At 47.9% G+C, this 22,046-nt stretch overlaps 1 protein-coding gene across 6 annotated transcripts in view; it reads left to right on the top strand.

The window, feature by feature from the left end:
- The window catches only part of ALKBH3 (alkB homolog 3, alpha-ketoglutarate dependent dioxygenase), a 40,173-nt gene extending 19,190 nt beyond the window's left edge, over nt 1-20,983 (top strand). For 2 of the 6 annotated variants that reach the window (XM_058527113.1, XM_058527112.1), the window contains exons 9-10: nt 12,165-12,263; nt 13,400-16,742. In XM_058527113.1, the coding sequence (XP_058383096.1) occupies nt 12,165-12,263; nt 13,400-13,531 (231 nt within the window). In that variant the 3' untranslated portion in view covers nt 13,532-16,742. Of the gene's footprint in view, nt 1-12,164; nt 12,264-12,811; nt 16,743-19,532 lie in introns of those variants that run through there. The other 4 variants (XR_009216292.1, XM_058527115.1, XM_058527114.1 and 1 more) reach the window with 4 other exon arrangements.
- The last annotated feature ends 1,063 nt before the right edge of the window (nt 20,984-22,046 follow it).

Below are 22,046 nucleotides of genomic sequence, written 5' to 3'. Positions count from 1 at the left end.
GGAAAGCTTCCCAAATATACTTCAGTAGACATTTTTTAGAAACCAGGGACCTTTTTTATTCTGCCAAGCTGGGCTTCTTAAAGCTTTTCTACACTCCTTGTCCCAAACCCAGTTGTACTTTGCAGACTGCATCATGTCCCTGTTCTAAAGATTAGCCTGGTTCTTTTCCCAGCTAGCTTTAATTCTATACTGAAAAACAAGCTGGAAAAGGAACCACAAAAGCCATTTGGCAGGCTGCTATTTCTCTGTCGGTTACCATGGAAACTGTGATGGCTGAGTTGGGGGGGTGGTTATTAGATAATGGCAGGAAGTTTGTGATGCACTGGAGGTTTAGATGCCAAAAGCCGTGTTTTTCCAGAAAATTATCCATGGATAAGTTCTGTCCTTCATCAGCTGAATCCTGAAAATGTGAGGGCTTCTCTCTGCCTCAGGGTGATTGAGTTGAGGCAGGTGGGCATTTCTCCATCCGCTCCCTCTCTAGCAGCTTCTGAAGGGTGTGAACCCTGTTCATATCTCCAGAAGAGCTGGTCGTAAAACCACTTCTAATGGTGGAGGCTCTGGGAGCTCCCAGAGAATTGGAGTTCCCTTGCTAATCGGCTTTTTACACACTTCTGGGAAGAGTGGAGAGCGAAAAGATCAGGTTGATCATAAATACTTATATTTTCCAAGACTTTAGAAAAATTAGGATATTGGAATCCAGAATAGTACTGACTAGCTTCAACTTGAAAATTGGATGAACCAGACTGTATGAACCAGACTGTAGTGTTTCACGGAGTAGTGTCTGAACCTCCACCTCAGCCGGCACGCCCACTGCTGCTGTTCCAGTCGCCCACACTTGCTCTTAGTCCAGCTCCTGATCACAGCGTCCCTTCTGAGAAATGACAGGAAATACTCGGAAGAAATTGTTGATAACATCGTCTTTGTAATACGTGCCCTAATGAAATTTAGCAAATCAGGCTTTGTTTCCTGTTTCTGTCCCTGATGTTGCTAAAAGGCACCTATCTGCCTCATTTATATTTGCCCCTTTTTTGTAAATGGGCATGATGATTGGTACTCCTTCATGGGAGTAACAGAAAAGTTCCCCCATGAAAGGCCTGTGAAGGTTGTCGCAGTGATCAGGGAGTCTTTGAGCTGTTGTAAATGGTAGATGCCGCGGGGACTTTTCAGATGTGGAAATTGAAAAAGGAAATGAATAGCAGTGGAGCTCAACTGCAAGATGCCCTAGGCCTGTGAAACGGCATTCATTGAGGGAGTGAGGGGACACAGGGAGGGTGAAGCGGCCTGTGGGTCAGGGATGGTGGCTTCATTTTGAGCTCCTGTCTCTAGGGTCATTTAGTGGTTTGGAGAATGTGAGTGAGTAGGTAGACAAATGTGTGCTTGTTGAAGCAGATAAGGATAAGCAGTCCTGGTAGGACTTGAATTATCTTCAGACTTGAGAGCCTTTGGGAGTTGGAATCATCATTTGCTCCCTTGGGGCCTTGTCGTAAGCTAGAATCTGTGCTCTAACTGCCACTGGGAATAATTTTTACACAGTGCCTCCCAGCTTTGTATTGCCTCTGACAGTGCCTTTAGTCTTGGGAGAACGGCCTTTTCCAAAGCGAATCGTCATGTTTGTTTGTGCTGTGATTAAGTTCGGGGTCTGCTTGCAAACTTGACTTCTTCAAACCTTGTCCCAGTGGTAGAGTTTTTTTCTCCCCTTTGCTGTACTCTTAAAATCTATTCCTAAGCCTTCTGGTGATTTTCTCAGCTTTCACAAGTCACATTTTCATGCTGGATGACTGCTTAGCTGAGGCAGAGAAGAGCTTAGTGAGTTTGAGGAAGCAAAAGGAGGCTCTGCACTGGAGCAGAGTGAGCAAGTGGGGAGAGTAGCAGGTGATGAGATGGGGACAGTGGACAGGGGCCAGATGATGCAGAGACTCATGAGCTTCAGGAAGGAGTGAATTTTAAGTACATCCAGAAGTCATTGAAGTGTGTTAAGCAGAAGAGTGACAGGATCTGATTGATAATTTTACAAGGTCTTGCTGTTGTGTGGAGCCTGGACTAGAAAGGAGCAGGAGCAGAAGCCAGGAGACCAATCAGAAGGCTGTTCTGCATTTTATATACCTGAGAGCAAGGCCGAGAAGGAGAGAGGTGGCCAGAGCTCAGAGGAGCAGGGATTTTTAAGAGAGGCATGGTAACAGTGATCTGAAAGTGTTAATGAGGAGTGTTGCCTGGCCCTGAGCTCCACTGGATGTGAGAGACATGACCACCTTCCATGTGGGAGGATTGTAGGGAATTTGGACTCTTGTGGAGATAGCTGGGTTACAACTAGGACAAGGAAGTAGAGGGAACCTTCAGAGCACAGGAGGTTGAGGATCTAGGGGTGTTGGCTCATCACTGATGAGAATTTCAGAGGACACAGGGGAAGGGTGCAGGAGGGAGAGAGTGTGGGGGGTTGTGTCTGATCAGGGTATGTCCAGGAATGGTTTGGGAATGAGTGTTCTGGTTTTAATGGATGACTGGAGAAGCTTGCACGTTTGCTGGTGACTGGGGTCAGCTGGATGTCAGGCATCGGGGAATTTGGTCTCATGCTCTCAGAGGAAGAACACTGGTTTCTGGTGCTGCAGTGTTGGATGGAAGCTCTTTCAAGATAGCAGTTCCTTAAGTTGCGTTTCTTGAGATATTATATTACCAAGAATGGAATCTATATTACATTAACTCTTCTGGTTTCAAATGCACATTCAGTGTGGTTAGAATGGCTGTGACAGTGAGTATAAAGCAAGTTTGTTTTTGCATAAATCCAGTACCTTCTCACCCCCATCCTACCCCCAGTACTATATCAAAAACAAATCTAACAACACTGTCAGCAGATGTTTCCCTCTAAACTTCATTTGCCTTTCCGCGGGTCCTGCCCAGAAGGAAAGGTGAGAGTCTTCTTGCTGGTCTGGTGTGCAGAGCTAAGTTTTAGATGCCTGTGGAGAGAGCCTCCTCTGCGCTGAACCATTGCCCAGACCTCCCAGGCCTCTTCTGTCAGTGAGTCAGGGGTTGGTGAGGGCCTGCCTTATGGAGCTGTTAGGATCACTGGGTGTGCCCAGATGGGATGACTGATTGCACAGGCCAGTCCCCATGCCTAGTATTCTCACTCACCTCACCAGAACCTTCCAAGTCAAATCAGTGCCAAAACCCAGGAAAGAGTTTGATAAAAAACCCAAAGATTTGTGTGTGGTAAGTGGGTTTAAACCCGTTTTGAGCAGTTAACCTCAGTGATTTCACATCTAGCCTTTTCCAGCCAGCCTCTTACTTTAACAGATCTTATTTCAGAAGCAGCTGCTCCTTTTTTTAAAGTGATGTATTTCAGATCGATGCTGAGGATGCCATCGTTTAAAGTGTGGTTTAAGTCAGCAGAATTAATTAAGCCTGTGGAGATGACTTTGTGGGGTCCTAGCTTTATTCTTTTTCTGTAATGTCCATAACTACTAATATGTTTTGTTTATGTCAGATTTAAAAAATGTGTTACCACTATGAACAAGTCCAGCTGTGGGCTTGCATCAGCGCTGTCGGAACAACTTTGCAGCCCAAATATAGCTGCAAGCTTAGATGGTCCTTGACGCAGTCTAGAAGCCAGCCGGCTTCTCATGGGCAGGGCAGCACCACAGTTTTATTAGGAAAACAAGCTGAAAAGAAATGATTTTTAAAAGTGTGCTAGGAGACACTGTTGGCATAGTTGTAAGTTGGGAGCTAGGGCAGGTAAAAGGGCAGTGGCCCTCAGCGGGTTAAGCAGCTGTAGCTCAGGGCTAGCATTTAGTTTCCACGTAACATTTTAGCCTGCAAAAAGCCTTGACCATACTTGTCAAGCAGCTCCACCATGTATCTCATTCTTGGACCAGAGAGCTAGAGGAGTCCCTGTTATATCTGTTACCATCTTGAGAAAACCTTTGCCTTGACCCTGCAGACATTCTAACTTCTTGGTTTTTTTCTTGCTTTTGAAGCACAAATTCTGGAATAAGCTGTCTACATCTGCAGTTACCCTTCTGTCACAACTTAACTCACTCTTAAAACACCTGCTCTCTGAATGCATCCCCACCCCTCTGCTAATGTTACACTGACACTGTGGGCCTGAAGAGCACGTGCCCTGGCCGCTTCTCAATCATGGTTCCCTTCTTCCTTGTCACGTTGGTCACCAGTATCCATCACCTCTCTGCTTGACGCTCAACCACCTATTAGCTGTCTTTTCTTGCTCCTGTTAGCTTCTGAAATTCTGCATTATTTTAGCTATTGTCACACTTTTCCCATTGCTACTTCTCTGTATCCTTTGAGGTTTTTTCTTTACATCCAACCCCTTACATGTGGATATTCAAGATTATCTTTGATTCTGTTATCTTTGTCTACATTATTTTTTAGGAGATTATGAACTGGCAGTAGATTGTAAATGCCATATGGGCAAGGCCCATTTCTGTCTCATATATCATTATGTCCCCAGCATTTAGCACCATGTGCGTGTGTCTGTCTGTATTTTGATTGAATAAATAAATAGAATTTCATTTGTTCTTATTCTTTCCTTGGTGGAGTGATTTCTGAATCTCTTATCTCTAGCTTTGACTTTTATCTCAAGTTCTAGCCATCACTTTGTACATGTTCACGAGACATGTGTCTTCTAACCTGAAATCATAAAATCAGGTTTATTAGTACTCTCTCAGAAAACTCCACAATTCCACCTGCTGGTAAGTGCATTTATGTTCATGATATTACTATTCTCTTGGTCAGGTTCACAGCATCAGTTATTTTCAGTTCTTCCCTGTTCTGTTTTAATTGTTTCAATTCCCAAATCTTCTTAATTCTTGCTTTAAGTGCCTGCAGAACTCATCCCTCTCACAGCGGCTGTCTTCATCCCAGGCTCTTTTTACCACATGTGTAAGATACTGAAAGGAACTTTTTCCACTCTGGTGTCGTTAATTCCAGTCTTTTCCGCCTTAGTTCTGTCTGATACCCAGATGCCAGATATTTTCAGGAACAGTTCATTCTCTCTCCTCTCTCTTTTCTTCCCCTCCCACAAGTTTTAATTGAGCACCTAGGATGTGTCAGTTACTGTGCTCATCTCTGGGCTGTAGCAGTGAACATGAACATGACCAATGTGGGCCTTGCCCTCTTGGAGGTCACAGGAGCTAGACAATCATAAATGAACAGAGAGGAATAATTACACCTGTGGTCAGAGCTCTGGCGTGTGGACTTTATTCTAAGTGCAGTGGGAATAAATGAGGCTGTGACATGATCTGGTTTATATTTTTAAAAGACCGCTCTGGCTGCCGTGTGAAGAATAGTTTGGGGGGAGGTGAGAGCAGGAGACTGAATGAAAGGCGGGTGCAGGATTCTCAGTGGGTGACTGCTGGTTCGGACTAAGATGGTGGCAGTGGGGGAAGAGAAGGGAATGCATTTGAGGTTTGTTTTTGAGGGTGAACCAACAGAACTTGCCAATAAGATTTTAGATGTGAGGGTAAGAATCTAGAGTGACTCCCAGGTCTCTGGCTTGAGCAATCTGTGGATGGAGGTGCTGTTTACTCAGACGAGGAGAAGCAGGGATTTTTGCATTGGATTTGGGCCTTATTTAAGGAGGATTTGTAGAGGAGATCAGGAGTTCCTCTTTCTACATGCTGGTTTGAGGTGCCCGAGACTTCCAGATGTAAAGCAGGCCATTGGCTATATAGGTGGGGTTCAGGTGACAGGCCTGTGCTGGAGATGTCATATGGGAATTGTCAGAATAACAACAGGAAAGTAGTGATGATAAATAACAAGTGTATGGTGTTAACTCTGCCTGGCTCTGTTCTCAGTGCGTTATGTTCAATCCTTCAGTAATCTCTTAGGTCGATACTGCTCTTATCCCCATTGTACAGATGAGATGACTGAGGCACCTTGCCCAGCATGGCTCAGACAATTATTTGTTGAATTGAATTGAAACTAATACTAGTGATAATATGTCAAGCTGTGGAATTGCAAAATATTATTCAGGACAAGAGAATAGAGAAAGAGGAGCGGAGAGCCAGGACTGAGCCCACTGCTTTCATCACTTTGTTTTCCAGCTCAGAAGTCTTCAGGCTCCTCCTGGAACAAAGGCTAAGATGTAAACTCGCCAGACTGTCCAGTCCTCACGTCATCGATGCCCAACCTGCTTTGGCCCCTCACTGTTCCCTGTGTGATTGCGCCGTTCTACTAAATCGTCTCGTTGCTCCTTCGGCGTGCTCTCCACCTTCTCATTAACCTAAGTCCCCTCCAGGCTTCAAGGGCCCATTGTCTCCTCGACTCCTTCCCTGGTGCCTCCAGTGCAGAAACTAATAATAGTTACTGCGTGTCGAGTGCTTCCTGTGAGCTTGGGAAATGAGAACAGGTAGCAGGCTTCCTCTTTGTTTTTTTGTCCTTTCTGCTCATTTGTGTTTTGTTTTTATAAGCATCTTCTTTGTAAAAAGACGGAAAATTTTTTAGATAAGTTGCTCGTTAAAGGGATCAGAGATGACTTGGAAAACTAAATGTCTCACTGTTGACCAAGATCGTTAATCTGGAAGCATATTTTGCTTTGAATGGCCTTTTCTGATTGAGTGGGGGTCACTGAGATTAAGAATATGATACTTGAAGGTGAAGTGCACATGTGTCCTGAGCTTTCTCTCAGGCCATATCGTGTGGAATGGCAAAGGGGGATCAGAGAAGCCCAGCAGGTGACATCTGGCCTTGTTTGGGAGCTTACAGGCCAGACAGGATGACAGGACATGGGTGTAAAAGGAGGACTCACGTGATGCGTCCACCAGCAGCACAGCTGGGCAGCTCTTAAGCTGAATCTGGTCTCAGACTTGTTTTGTTTATACTGCCCAGTGTTTTTAAAGAACCTGAATTAGTAGCCCAAATTTATAACTCAGGAAATTTTACATAAAAATGCCATTTATGGGCTTCCCTGGAAAACCCAGAAGATCAGGCATCCCTGGGGGAGCAGCGAGGTGGAGCTACAGATGGCTGCCACCTGTTAGCAGGCCCGTGTTCTCGGGTCTCCATGGTCCCTGCTCCCTGCTGTGTTGCACCCGGCCCACGGCCCTCATTTATGCTACTTGCTGGTGTTTGTGACCCTGACAGTATAGTCAGGGTGCCGTATAATTAGGACAGGAGATACTACAGGATTTCAGAAGGAATGGAGGGCACAGTATAGTGGAAAGAATACAGGCTTTGGAACTGGGCAGATCTGAGTTCAAATACTAGCCCTGCGTGCCTCCTGCCAGCCCTTTGCCTTGGAAATGTACTTTCCTTCTGTCTCCCTTTGCTTATGATAAAAGGGAAAGTGTCACCTCCTTACAGGGTTGTAGTGAGAATGAGCAATACTGTATATATGGTACCTCACTTGCCTGGCACCTGAGCAGCGTACCTCCTGGTTGAGCCTGTCGAAAAAGTCTAGCAGGATGCCTTGGTTTAGGTACCTGGAAATTGTTATAAAAAGTAGCCTAGAGGGGCCAACCCGGTGGTGTAGTCGTGAGGTTCATGTGCTCCACTTTGGAGGCCCCGGGGTTTGCGGGTTCGGATCCTGGGCGCAGGCCTACACCACTGATCCAGCCATGCTGTGATGGTATCCCATATACAAAGTGGAGGAAGACTGGCACAGATGTTAGCTCAGGGCCAATCTTCCTCTCCCCAAAAAAAAAAAAAAAAAACCTGTGGGGGGTAGAAAAGGCCAACTCCAGGTGGTTTAAAGAGTTAAATCTAGGGTCAGCCCTGTGGCTTAGTGGTTGAGTGCATTCACTCCGCTGCTGGTGGCCCAGGGTTCGGATCCCGGGCGTGCACCAACGCACTGCTTCTCCGGCCATGCTGAGGCCGCGTGCCATGTACAGCAACTAGAAGGATGTGCAGCTATGACATACAACTATCTACTGGGGCTTTGGGGGAAAAAAATAAATAAAATTAAAAAAAAAAGTTAAATCTAAAATATGTAAACTCTTTTTTTTTTTTTTTTAACTAAAAGGCAGTTGTGTGTTTAACCTTTCTCAGGATGAGAAAAGACTTTCTGAGTATAAAAACTATCAAGAAGAGCCTAAGTAAGGTCAGTGGAGTTGACTCTCAAAATTTTTGAGCTACTGTATGTTAAATATCATAAATGCAATTAAAAGGCAAATAACAAATGAGAAAAATATTTGTGGAAAGTATGACAGACAAAGGGAAAATATCTTACTATCTCCCATTACAGATCAGTAAGGAAAACACTAACACCCTGTAAAAGAATGGACAAAGGACATGTTCACAGCAGAAAAAATGCCAACAGCAAACAGGCAGGTGAAAAACGGTTGAACTGGGGTAGTATAATTATTAAAGAACTGTGTGTTTGAAGAATGAGTTGCCATTTCTCCCTGATTTTTTTTCATCATTGTCAGTTGATAATGTTCAGTATTGGTGATGTGGCCGGAAGATGGGTAGTGGCATATTTTCCTGATGGAATTATAAATGGCCACAACCTTCTTAAGAAAACAGTTTTGTATAAATCAAAAAGCCTTAAAGTTCATACCGTTGGATCCAGTAATTCCGTTTTTAAGAGTATATCCTAGAACTATACTCAGGAATGTTTTTCCCAAGACCTACTTGCAGTAGCTTTTTCTTTCTTTCTTTCTTCTTTTTTTTTTTTTTTTTTAGTAATACAGGTATATTAAAATCTCAGGCTCCAGCCGTGTGTACCTCACTGCTACATCCTCAGTCCTGGCACAGTGCCTGACGTACACGGGTAGTGAGGAAATATTTGAGTTTAAAGAAGGAAGGATGTGTTCATCCAGAGGAATATTATATCGCCATATTTCTAAAATACTGTATATTTAAGATGTAGAAAAAGCTCACAATATAATGTTAAACATGTAGAGTCCACGATTATATATATAGAATATTCCGTGTGTGTTTGTTTTCTGAATTCTGGACCATAGGATTGAAGGTGGTTTTTATATTTTCTTGGTGCTTTCCCTCAGTCATTCGTGCATGTTTGTTGATGTGTGTGAGAGTCACTGAGCATATTTCTAAAGAGCAAGACAAGTGTCCTCCCCTCCTGGGGTTTATCAGAGAGCAGGAAGGCAGACACCGAACAAGGAACTACAGGTGTGTTGTTTACTTTAGTGAACTTATGTTACTTTTGTAGTAGAAAGAAAAAGTATGCTGCTGATGATATTTAAGCATTGATGGTTGTTTGTAATTTCTAAGACACCTTTTTAGGTTAAGAAAGGAGCGATTAAGTGAAAAGCTACATAGATCTCATAGAGTGTGAAGTTACCTTTCCAATGAGAAGAAAAATGTTTAGATTTCCTGTCTGTTGGGTGGTTAGTAATGACATAATAAATACACCCAGATCTTTTTCCTAAATAGCATCTTTCTAAGAGAACCTGAATAGGCTCCTCTCTTGGGGAGGTGGAGGTGACTTGTGGAAATTTGGGGAGCTCCAGCATTCCTCGGAAATCATACTTAAGCATTCAAATGAACTGGTTGTGGTTGGGGAGGGAGTGAGAATGTTGATCAGCATTAATTTAAAACTGTATATTTTTTGCTTTTTCCATCTACTTGAGAGGTTTCGAGTGTGTGGAAAACCAAGAACATCGACAACAAAACCCACCCTGTAGACTGACTGTGATCCTGAAAGCTTCTTTTAACTGGGATCAGGGATGGAAAATTTTATCCTAAGCCACGGTTTTTTAGGGATGTGTTTTTGTTTTGTTTTGTTTTGAAGAAAGACCTGAGTGAATCAAAAGAGTTACAGAGACGTGTTTTGGTAACTTAACCATGCTTAATGGCTGTGGCTGCGCTCCTGCAAGCATTCTGACCCGCTCTTCCACCGGGCCGATCCACCGATCAGCCTGAGCCTCTGTGCACAGCCACGTGAGCTCCTCTGGCCCTTTCCCCACTTCCTAAGTGGAAAGAGACTCACGCATCCTGGTTAGGTTAAAGGGTGGCCCTGCTGTCTGTTGGCGCTCCGGCCTTGAGAAGAAGGCAGCATTTGTGAGCTCGGTGTTGCCCTGGTAGAATGCCTTGCCCTCTCCTCTGTCTCCTGCAAATTAGGAATGCGCTTTCTAAGCCAAGGGTGTTGGAAGGAACAAATAACAAGCAACAGAGTGATGACGTCACCGCTCACAGTGGGTGCACTGTGTATGTATCACTGGCTCCTTCGGGGACTGATTAGAGCAGCTTCCTCCCACGTGAAGGCTCGCCCTCTTCTGCTTTTTGGTACAACTCATGTTTATATTGGATGTAATGTGTTTAAAACCAGCCTGAGTCTTTCCCTCATTTGAAAACTTCAGAACTTAGGAACGTTAAGTGAAATGTGGATCTGTTGAACATCACTTTCCATCCGTGCTGGTATTTCCCTCTTGCATTTGGAATTCTCTTTCACTTGCTAGATCTGTTCCGGCTTCATGTTCCCAGGTAGAGTTACAGTGCTTACCTCTTCTCTTCCATTGGCCTCAGCACCCCCTCCTCCCCAATCATGTTACTCTTCTGTGAGAGCCTCATCCAGGGTTGTCTTCGTGTTGTGATGAAGTGTGTTTCCTCTCTCCCTCGTTTCACTCTGCTGTCCTCATGTCTGTGCTTGATTTTTAGGTTAAGGCCTGTTGCATAAGTCCCTGATTATGTCGAGGGCAGCAGAAGTTCTGCCTCTAGCTCTGTTGAATCTTGACCTGGTAACTGACTTTACCGCCTAAATAAAGGAGCCCTGGGCCCTCTAATCTCATGGACGATGCCCTCCCCTCTGATATCTTTTTTCCGGTAGGACATACATCTCCTCTGTCTGGAATACTTATTTCAGAGAGCAACTTTTTGCTTTTCTGAGATGGACCTGGGTCCCCCGAGGACAGGGTCACCTTACCACTGCTCTCTGGTTGGTTGAGGGGTCAGAGGTAAATGCTTCAGTGTTTCCTTACTCCTGGGAGAGAAGAGGTGGCAGACAGTTAAACTCAGTCACTGAAACCAAAAGTTAGTTCATTGCTTCTCTCTTCTGCCTGTAAAAGTTACAACCATGCTTGATAAAGTCCCTGCCAAGAGTTGGGGCCTGGAACTTAGATGTTTATGCAAGTTCATTATTGTTTTGATTTTGATTTTCCTGGTGGAAATCACTGTAAACAGTTAGATTCTCAGAAGCATCCCTACAAGAATAAACATAAACACAGTACTGCGGTGAAGTGAGCCCTGCGGGAACCCAGATGTGATCCCATGCATCAGAAGTGAGGCAGAGGAATGGAGGGATCTGCCCAGAGTGGAGGTGAAGAGATGAGGAGGCTTGGTCTGTCCCGGTCTCAACTCCTGGCATGCTCTTTGTTGCTGTGAGCAAGGAAGTTGTTTAATGCCCCCCCGTCAGCTGTGAAGTAGGGACACCACCTGTTGCTGTTTTGCAGGCTGTGCCATGAAGCCTCAGTACAGCATTGGACATGAATTGCCTGAGCTCTGTGGACGAAAGGGCAGTGTAAATACCAGGCACTCGTATCCTAAGTGCTCAGGAGTTGCTATCCATTCTCAGAGGCTTACACAGCCAGGCTCAGCTTGACAACATTCTTCTGGTCAAGCCAGAGCTCCCTTCTTTGAGAAAATCTTGCTGTTGACTGTTCTGGAAAGAAACAAGCATATATCTCCAAAATACCAAAGTAACTATTGGAAGAGTTGTGACTAGTTTTAACATAGGTACCGATTAGTGAATTAGCATAAATTGTGAAAAGGTGATCAGAACTCAGCACACCGTGGCTTGTTTAAAAGCCCATTTTCCCACACTGACTGTGTCAAAGCACAGAGCACAGCATAAGGCAGATATAAAGGGTTCTTGTAAAAATGACTTTTAATTCCTTCATAGGCCAGAATGGGCGTTTCTGCATTTTGGATGTGGCAATATTAATAATAATAGCTAGCACTCACACTGGACTTAATATGTGCCAGTTGCCAAGTGACTTACACGTGTTGTTTCAGTTGAGGCTCACCACAGCCCTGTGTGGCAGGTACTGCCGTCATCCCCACTTCACAGATGAGTAAACTAAGGTACAGAGAGGTGAAACGGCTTGCCTAAGGCCACACAGCTGCCCATGGCAGAGCCAGTGAAGAGGCCTGCAGTCTGGCCAAGTGGAGGTTTGCGTCTCTCTGACCAGTGTCACCTCCTGTTGCATCTTGATCACACAAGCAGAACATTCGGTGCAGTGACTGCTGTTTTCCAGGAAGAGAATGGAGACTACACATATGTGGAGAGAGTGAGGACCCCCCTGGATCACGGGACCTTGTTGATCATGGAAGGAGCCACCCAAGCTGACTGGCAGGTGGGGACACGCGCGTAATGTGGAGTCACTGTTATGTGGGGGCAGCCTCCCGACTGGCTCACTATTATTAATTTTCTCAGTAAACATGGTGAAAAGCAAGTTGCTTTCATAAGGAACAGGAGGGAATAATGTGGCATCATTTCCAAAGAGTTGTGATACTATTGATGATGAAAATGGCCCTCTCCAGCAGCAGTGTCCAATAGAACTTTCTGTGATGATGGAAATACTTTGTTTCTGTGCAGCCCAATGTAGTAGCCACTAGACACGTCTGACTGTTGATCTCTTGAGATGTGGCTAGCGTGCAGAAGAACTGAATTTTCAATTAATTTCAACAGCGTCAGGCAGCCAGTGGCTGGCATATTGGGCTGCGCAGCACCACAGCTTAGGTCAGGCCATTTTAAAGCCAGGTCATTTTTGAAAGCATTTTTTGTGTGTGTGTGTGTGTGAGGGGGAAGATTGGCCCTGAGCTAACATCTCTTGCCAGTCTTCCTCCTTTCTCCCCAAAGCCCCAGTAGATAGTTGTGTGTCATAGTTGTACATCCTTCTAGTTGCTCTCTGTGGGACGCCGCCTCAGCATGGCTTGATGAGCAGTGCTTAGGTCCACACCCAGGATCGGAACCAGCGACCCCCAGGCCGCCGAAGCGGAGCACGCGAACCTAACCGCTGTGCCACCGGGCTGGCCCCAAGCCAGGTCATTTTTATGGTGTGCAAATTAATGTCAGAACACAGCATGAGAGTGGAATCTCGTGCCTCTCTTTGGCCTCAGTCATGTGTGTGTTTTCTTATGAAGATTTGGAAAAATGGTAGGAGGCTGAGAGGAAGAGCATCAATTAGAAAAGATGAAACTGTCGCACTGCGAGGGGGCTGGCGTACCGACTTGAGGGCGGGGATGGGACTCATTTCAGAGGAGACCTTTCTCCACAAGACTTAAAGGGCTTATTGCTGCTCGTTAAAGGGGAGATAAAATTGAAATGTCTTGTGTCCTCATAAATAAGTTTTAAATTGCTTTGAAGTAAAATGTGTACGTGTGTGTCTTTATGTCAGAGTTATTTATGTTTCCACTTAGCATCGAGTGCCCAAAGAGTACCACTCTAGAGAACCGAGAATAAACCTGACCTTTCGAACCGTTTATCCAGACCCTAGAGGGGCGCACTGCTGATGTGAGATCTTTGAGAGAGAAGCCATGTGAGACTGAGCAAACCTTCCACGTGAGGAGACTTCGAGGGGCTGGCTCAGCTGAGCTCGTGGTGTGGCTGTTTGGAAGATGAGGAGGAGACTCGCTCCCCAGCCTGGAGTCCTGTTAAATGAGAGCCAGCAGTCATGTTCTACTGTGTTTATTGTGGGAGCAGTAATCCCTGATCACATCTTGAAATCACATATTTCCTTTAGGCAAATTGAAAACGGCTGTGGCCGTGCTCGCAGATGATTTTTGTCCATGAGCAGTGTTCCCCCTGCCCTCCCTTGCCTCATTTGGAGAAATGTGAGTGGACTTTGCCCCTGAGGTAAATCCGCGTGTGTTTGTTCCTTGTGACTTGAGCGCGGTGCAGATATAAATATGCGTCAGTGACTCTGGAGTCTTCCGTAGGCAGACAGCTGCTGAAATCCAAACAGAGGTGGTTTCACAGAGCCTTGTTCAAGTCGGCCTCGACTCCTTAACATCCCGCTTGTGTGCTGTTGTAATGGAAAGCTGCAGACTCTGGAGCGCTTTATTTCACTGCGTCTCCTGCCTGTCTTCCCAGGACTCACTCAGACAGGTTACAGGCCTCCGAGTAAAGAGCGAAGGCAGTCTTCTCTGGTCCAGCCATCTCCAGGCAGCACCTGGACCACTTGTAATACGAGAGAACACTGTCGCCTCAAAAGGAGGACTAACTGAGTGATGTCATGAGAATGTAGGCTGAAGAACAGCAAAGGCCCTGCCAGCGACAGCTGTTCCACATAGATGAGTTTCCCCTGGAGAGTTACTTGAGTCATTTAAAGCCCAGCCAGACAGAAGCAGGAGTGGTCCTGCGGGGAACAGACTCAGTTACCTAATAGTTGTGTTCGCTTTAGATTTCAGGAGCCTGATGACTAAGGCTTTCTTCTGACCCAGTGTTCTCTTAGACACAAGTTCCCGAGATCCAGGGGTCAGTCCATGATGTCACCAAGGTTCCCAAAACAGAACAGAGAGGCTGCCCCTTATTGCATCATAAAAGCACGTGTCGTCTTGACCTCCTGACTTAGGAGCAGTGTGCCAGATTAATTCCAAACCAAGATAGGGAAAACCTGAGAGAAAGAAAGAAAATGGATTTAAATGGATGAAAATAAGGCAAGAGAGTTAGCGTTTCCCCAGCTGCCTGTTGGGAAAACTTACAGAGCCTTGCTTTTGATGTTGTTTCCATTCCATGCTGTAAGACTGATGATGCCCATGATCGGGGGCTGGTGCCAGAGGCTGGACAAGCTCTTCCCCAGCAGTCAGACGGAGTGCCAGGCCTGGCCGGGCTCTGTCCTCGGACGAGCTCGCGGGCGTCTTGCATTGGAGGCCCATGGTTCTTTTTCAACGTTGCATGTGTATAGCTCCTTTCTCTAAGGAATGCTAAATGCTTTGTAAAATCGGAGCGTCATACTAAGCCTTTCTGTAAGGAAGATATAAATCACCAGAAAAATAAAATAAAGCCTCTAATTCCGAACTTTTCCCCTAGAAAAACAAAACCTGGCCAGGGTGGTACAGCCAGTTCTGGTTACGAGTTTGATGCACAACATTGGGAAATTCCTCTTCTATTCCCACAAATGGAGGAACTGGGAGATGGCTCACGTCTTCCGGCATCCCTCCTGATGTCGGGTCATGCTCTCTGCCCGTGTCAGCCGCAGAGTTGATCCTTCACTCATCACGGCCTGTCTGTCAGGGGTGTGGACTCCTACCCTGCAGCAGACAGCTTGGCCACCACCTAGGTGTCTTCATCTGAGCGCAGCAGTCTGAGGTTTTGTTTCTTGCTGTCAAATGCCACACCTGTCACTACTAAGATAATGTCCCTTCTGAAATGTCAAGTAGCTACTTGCCGTAGGGAAAAAGTGCAGGGTTTAGACAGGACAGGAGTTCCGGCCCTTGGCAAAGGACAGCCAGGCTCAGGGACTGCACCAGCCTGTTGCTGTGTTGTACTGGTGGCAGATCTTAACTGGGAATTAGAGGTGAGGCTATTTTTGCCCACATTACTTATAAAGCAGAGGAAGCAAATATAACGGCTATAGCATGAGGAAGAACAGGTTGAGTTTTTTAGCTGCCCTTTGTTTGAGCTGTAATAACCTGCCAGGCACTGTCCTAGGAGCTCTTTATACATAATCCTTAATCCTCCCCACAGCCCTGCAAGAAGGAGATACTACTCCCATTGTGGAGAGGGCAAGTAAGTTTCCAGGAGGTTAAGTAATTAACAAGACTTCTAAGTGGCAGAACCAGAATTCAAACCACAGGCCACTCTCTCACTGTGTGCTTTTTCCTCTGCCGCGCTGAATTTAGGCAGAAGAGTCTGCTGGGCACCCCTGGGACCCTGGGCCTCCGGGCCTGCTCCTGCAGAGCTGGCACCCAGCTCAGCCTGGTACCCTGGGCAGAGCTGACTCCAGGCCGCGTGGTTTGTTCCCTGGCTTTCCTGTGCATCAGGGCAGGCACTGGCACCTCGTCTGTCCTTAATCAACATTAGCATCTCCTAGTCAGAAAGTGCTGCCAGCTGGACTAGTCATTGGTCATTTGTGCTGGGGAAGCTCATTTCGGGGGACAGAATCCAATTTCTGGCAAGTTAGACAAATTCTCATCCAACATTCCTGGCAAGTGACTGCGAACAGTGTTTCCTGACCAAGCAAATCTCCAGAGGTAGACAGTGGTCCCTTCATTCTTACCTGTGAGTATGTTTGGGGACTCTCAGTGAGGCCCAGCTCAGCATCAGGCTTCTTCACTGTATCTGCCAGCACCATGACTGCAATCAGGAGACAGCCCAAAGAAACAGGGCAGGCTGCACACGGAAGATGTCCTGACAAGAGGCAACGTGCGTGAGAGCGCGGGTCGGGAGAGGGTGACCCCTCACAGCAGATAGTATCCCCGGTATGGAAGTCAGGATCCATGTTGTTGTCATTGACAACCGCTAACAGGTGACGTTGATGGTTCCTGATAGGTTTGGTCCCAGCTCATATACTCGCCATGTCCTCGTGGCACTCGCTCCCTGCTGCCTTCATGCCTGCCATGCCCCTGCCCTGGCGAGTGGCAGGTCTGTTTGGACCTGGTCAGTAAGTGGCACCGTCTCCTGAATCGTGTCATGACAACCCCAAGAGAGTTAAGTGGGCGCTGAGAGGAGCAGAATGCTCCAGCTGGAGGGCTTCAGAGAAAGCCGTGATATGACAGGGCCCTGCCCTGCCGGGAATATTTCTTCCTGGAGCTCTGGCGGCTTTTACTTGGCTGCAGAATATCTGAGACCCACTTTGCCTTTTCTGGTCATAAACACTTGTAGTGTTGAATGTGAAGTAGTGTTGAATCTGAAGTCCTGATTGCTTTATTAACGACGCCTTTGAAAAAGCTGAATGTTCCCATAGTGATGCATTCTGCTCGGTTAAATGTTATACATGGTCCCACCCACACGCTCTCCTCAGAGGGACCCAGACAACAACTGTCTCCTTTCCCCTTCCCCATTTTCTCTTTGGGAGGACCCTCCCCAGGAGATCGCTGTCCGTTTTCTGCTACTGGAATCCATTCTTAGATACGATGACTCCTGTGTCTGGGGGTCAACAGGAAAATGTGGTTATGTTTGTTTATCAGTGTGGAGCCTTTTCCAGCTGGCTTAGTACTGCTGCGCCGAATTATAAAAGCCTTCCCCAGCCTGTGCACAGAGCTCATGTGGGGCTGGGCTATTTTTTAGTGTTAAAGCCGGTGTCAGAGAGCAGTGTGGGAAAACAGGGTAAGTGAGACAGTACCTCTGCAGACAGCATTACCCAAAAGATCATTTTTTTCAAATGAGCCAATTGGAGCTGACCCGAGGTATGTGTGACAGCGTCGATATAATTATTTCTATGCTCTCACTCCCCCTCACCCTAATGGTGATGTCACACTCCCTGGACACCAGGACGGTCCATGTTCCCACGTGGACATGCTCAGGCAGGATCCTGGCCTCTGAGCCCACAAGCTCTTAACTCCAGACACAAATTCTAGGTTTCTGAAAGGGAAGGGAAGGTGAAAACCAGGAGGGAGCACAGAGCATTGAGTCTGTTGGGCCTATTACATCCATAATCTGATTTATTCCCCAAAGCAACCCCATGAGGTGGGTGTTGGTTTTCTTTTTAAACGCATGAGGAAATTGAGGTACCTAGAGGATTGACCGGATCCTGTGACTGGGTGTCCCGGGTGGCGGGAGATCCCTGCGTGGCCGCTTGTCAGCAGGCATTTTAGTGGGGCCCCCGGGCCTCCCTCTCCCCCAGCCCGGGAGCGGAAGGGTGCTGCGGGAGGGGCGGGGGTGGCAGCCAGCAGAGTCTCGCTCCTTGCCTGGGAACTTCTCCGGGTGGGACAGGAGGCAGGAGGAAGTGGTGGGCCAGCATGGGGCTCTCGGGGGGCCGTGTGATCAGGTTGCAAAATAACCGCCCACTGCAGGAAGGGCGTGGGTGAGCGTGCGGTGAAAGCGCCCGCCGCCAGCGCCTGGAATGATCCAGATGCCCCCCGAGAAGGTGGACGCGAGCGCTGGATCTGGCAACACCTTCCCTGCGGCAGAGGTGGAGACGGAAGGGCTGCCTCGCCCTCCCGAGAGGCTGCAGCGGGAAGGCCCTCTGATGATCGAGTCTGAGCTTCTGCCACCGGCTCCCTCCTGCCCTCCTCATCTGTGGCTAGAGAAAGGGCATGGGTGGGATTGTCTAGGAAGGGAGTCCATACCCTCGGAAAGCGACTCTGGGGGGCGTGGAGGGCCGCATCCTCCCTGACTAAAGAGTGGGAGGATGAAGGGGGTGGCGCAGGGGCAGGGGGCCTTCCAGAACTCTGGTCCACGGATATTCAGGCTGCTGGACCTCCCACGCAGGCCCCGAGAGGAGGGGAGCCCCACAGAAGTGTCTCCCTCATGCCCTTGTTGGTTAGAGGAAACTTTTCTGGAATGTGTCCTCTGAAAAAGTCTCAAGGGATGAGCCACCCTTTTCTTTCCTGCACTCACTCTCTGACGTTAGCGTTTAGACTGTGTTCACCGGGAGTGAAAAGGAAAGGAAGACAGGTAGCTTAGAGGTAGACATCAAGGGGGAGCCTGAGTGTGTGGCTTGCCTCCCACTGCCCGGCCCTCCCCCATCTGCGTCCTCCATCAGCCTCCTGCCCTGCCTGGGAGGAGGGGGGCACAGAGGAGAGGTAGTGAACTGGGGTGCAGGCCTTGCCCTTTGTCTCCCAAAGCCCTGTGAGGGTGTAGGTTAGGAACCACTCTCCCCATTGCACAGATGAGAACACGGAGGCCCGAAAGAAAGTGCTCATCTGAGGGCCACCCAGGGAATGAGGCAGAACCAGGATGAAGACCCGTATCACATGCCCAGGCCAGTGTTCTTTCCCCCACTCTGAGGGTCTGTGACCTCTGAGATCCCCAGCTAAAAGCAGAACCTGGTGACGAGAGGGAACACGGGCACAGACAGCCCCAGAAGGTCGCAGTGCCTATGGGGGCAGCCCTCCAAGGAGTGGTATTGATGGTCTCAGTGCCACACCAGCTGGTGGCTCGATAAGTGGCGGGGCTCCCTGCCACAGCTCGAGGTAGCATCTTCCTGCCGAGCAGGGCAAGCCGAGCTCTGCACCAGCCGAGGGGGGGTGAGCTGGACTGCTTCAGGCAAGGCTGGCCCAGATTCACCTTTGCAAGGGGGGCTGTGCCCACGCTTATGGTCTGCCTATAAGGGTGGAATTAGGGAGCAGCTATGACATCCCATCCCTGCCCCAGCCTCCACGTCTGTCAGAATTACCGTCAGAGCCCTTGTGGAAAGAGCCCCAGCTTGAGTCTGGTAGACCTGGGCTTGGATCCCACTCTGCCCGTCCTAGCTGAGTCATCTCAGACCAGTCAGTCAGCCTCCAGGCCTCAGTTTCCTCAGCTGTGAAATGGACACAGAAGCAGCCACCTCTCCTGGGTCTTGTGAGAGTTGAGACCATGAATGTCACGGGCCTGACAGTAACGTGCTTAGTAATGAAATTGTTTTTAGTGGAACATTCCACATGCCCCACTAACCCCAACCCTAACCCTCACGCTGGGTGGGTGATCCCTCTGTGGCTGACGGATCGCCCTGTGACCCTGACCTTCCCCTTGGCAGGCTCCCGCATGCCCGCTCCTCTTTCGCAGTCACCGAGAGGAGGCCCAGAGGCTTCTGGGAGGATGGCTAAAATGAAAATCATGCACGAGGGAGGCTGATCGTATTAAGATCCAGCTGCACTCAAGCGTCTCCTGGGAAGTTCTTTAGACCAAGCTGAAGAGAGCTCCCAGATGCCAAAGTGGCCTCGCATCAAGGCTAACCTCGCTCTGGGCAGCCGCACCACATGCTCCCCAGGTAATTGGTCCCCTAATGCACCATCCCTGCCTGCTTCCACCGCCTCTTCCCCCTCCCGGCACTTCTTAATGTCTCCCCGCCGGGTGAGCAGGTCACGGGCCAGGCTCAGAGGCACCCTTGCCAGTCACATTGTTTTCTCGTCCTTGCAGGCCATTTCTAGACTCTGTACAGAACGCCTCGGCCTGGAAGATTAGACAAGATTGCCAGGCTGGAATTCTGTTCAACACCAGGGCTTTTGTGTCCAGAGATTAAGTACTAGATGCTGTGGTGCATATATAAAAGGGAGACACGATCCCTTCTATTACAGGTAGAAGTAAACCAGCGTGGCTTTTATTTTCTTTCCCCAAATCAGTTTTTATTCCTAGCAACAAAAGGAGGATGTGTTCTTTGCAAGAAATTAAAAAGAAAGATAAAAAGAAAAAAGGAAATCCTTTGTAACTTTACAACCAGAGATGACAACTCTTCACATTTTGCTGTGTACTTTTTTCTACACATTTGTAGACTTAAAAAAAAAAAGTAACTTCATACTGAACTTACCATCGTGTAGCTTTTTCCTGCTTATGTACATTGGTGCGTGACAGTAATTATTGTTCCCTAAGGTGGTTTTGAGCGGCTGCAAGTATTGTGTGTAGTTATATCTTTCTATAACCAGCCCCCTTGTGTAGGGTATTTAGAACATCGTTGACGTTGGGGTTGTTTTTGCTCTTAGTAACCATTCTGTTGATTTTGGAAATCATGAGATTTGATGGTGGAAGGCGGTGGCGGGGTGTAGCTACGAGCCCAGGATTTGGCCTCATTCAGACCTCAATTCAAATAAATAAAAAGAACAGGTAACATTTTTATAGAGCCTGAATGTGGTGCCAGGCACTGTGTAAGTGCTTTGCATATATTAACTCATGATTTATTAATCCTCCCTGTAGCCTGTGGACTAGGCTCTATTTGTAAGCCCATTTTACAATTGAAAAACGGAAGCATAGCCACTCCCCTTATGCAGCTGTGCTGTAGCTAAACCTTTGTGCACATCTATGACTGTTTCTTAGAATAAATTCCTAGAAGTGGGACCTAGATTTGGAAGGCTACGCCTATATATCTATTTTTTTTTTTGAGGAAGATCGGCCCTGAGCTAACATCTGCCAATCCTCCTCTTTTTGCTGAGGAAGACTGGCCCTGGGCTAACATCCGTGCCCATCCTTCTCCACTTTATATGGGACGCTGCCACAGCATGGCTTGACGAGTGGTGCGCGCCCGGGGGGATCCGAACTGGCTCACCCCCGGGCGCTGCAGCGGAGCATGCGCACTTAACCGCTTGCGCCACCGCCACCGGGCAGGCCCCAGGCTATGCATATTTTTAAGGCTTCCAATACATCATGTAAATGACTTTCCAGAAAGACTGCGCCACGTTATCCTCCTACCAACAGTGTCTGAGCCTATCTGAGAAACCCATGCTGTGCTTGGAGCAGCAGTAATGGGCCAGGCCAGAGCTCAGTAGTCTATAAAGCTTCTCTCCTTGAAGGAGAATTTGTCCTGTGCCCTGCACAGAGTAAGCAAACTTACTCAGTACTTCTTAGCCAAGGTCAGCACTGTTGGGTTTTTTTTGTGTGATTTGTTGAGAAAACGACACACACTTGAAGAACCTCAGTCACAAGGCGAACATGAGACAAGGAGTCCTGATAATGAGTGCGACAGGAGTTGGAGGAACATGAGACGGAATTTGGGGTGGTGGTCAGGGAAGGCTGCGTGGTAGAGGAGGCACTGGAGAATGGGGAGGAGGGCCCTACGAAGTGACAGCCAAAAGGCTCGTGAGCAGTGGGCGCCTGACCAAGGTGGCTTGTGTCCAGGGCTTGTGCAGGGAGAGTTGAGCTGGAGGAGAGGCGGTGAGAGAGGAAGACGGGCCCAGATCAGGCCTGGGAGCCGACTAGGTCAGAGGGCTGTGGGGTGAGGAGCCACTGAGGGCTGGACGGTGATTTTCAGGAAGGCGTATTTACCAGGCGGGAGTGGGGATGGGACTGGAGGTGGCGAGACAACGTCAGGAGACCAGGCAGAGAGATCTGTGCATGTGGCCTGGTAGGGACCTTGGGAGAGGCGAGGAGAAAAGATGTGGGGTTCCCTGGTGTCGGGAACACCCCTTCTTGCCTTGAGTGCTGAAGCAAAAGGAAAACAGACACAGGACTCAGCTATGAGGTCAAAATATCAGTGTTATTACTGCCAAGGCTGGGTGGGGGACCTTGGCTTATATCCGTGACCACAGTTGACTCCTTGATGCTCACTCCCTCTCCTTTC

This window comes from Diceros bicornis, chromosome 31 (genome assembly GCF_020826845.1).
Source record: "Diceros bicornis minor isolate mBicDic1 chromosome 31, mDicBic1.mat.cur, whole genome shotgun sequence".
Lineage (NCBI taxonomy): Eukaryota > Metazoa > Chordata > Mammalia > Perissodactyla > Rhinocerotidae > Diceros > Diceros bicornis.
Note: the sequence above shows the minus strand (reverse complement) of the source record. Positions and strands in the feature narration are given on the sequence as shown.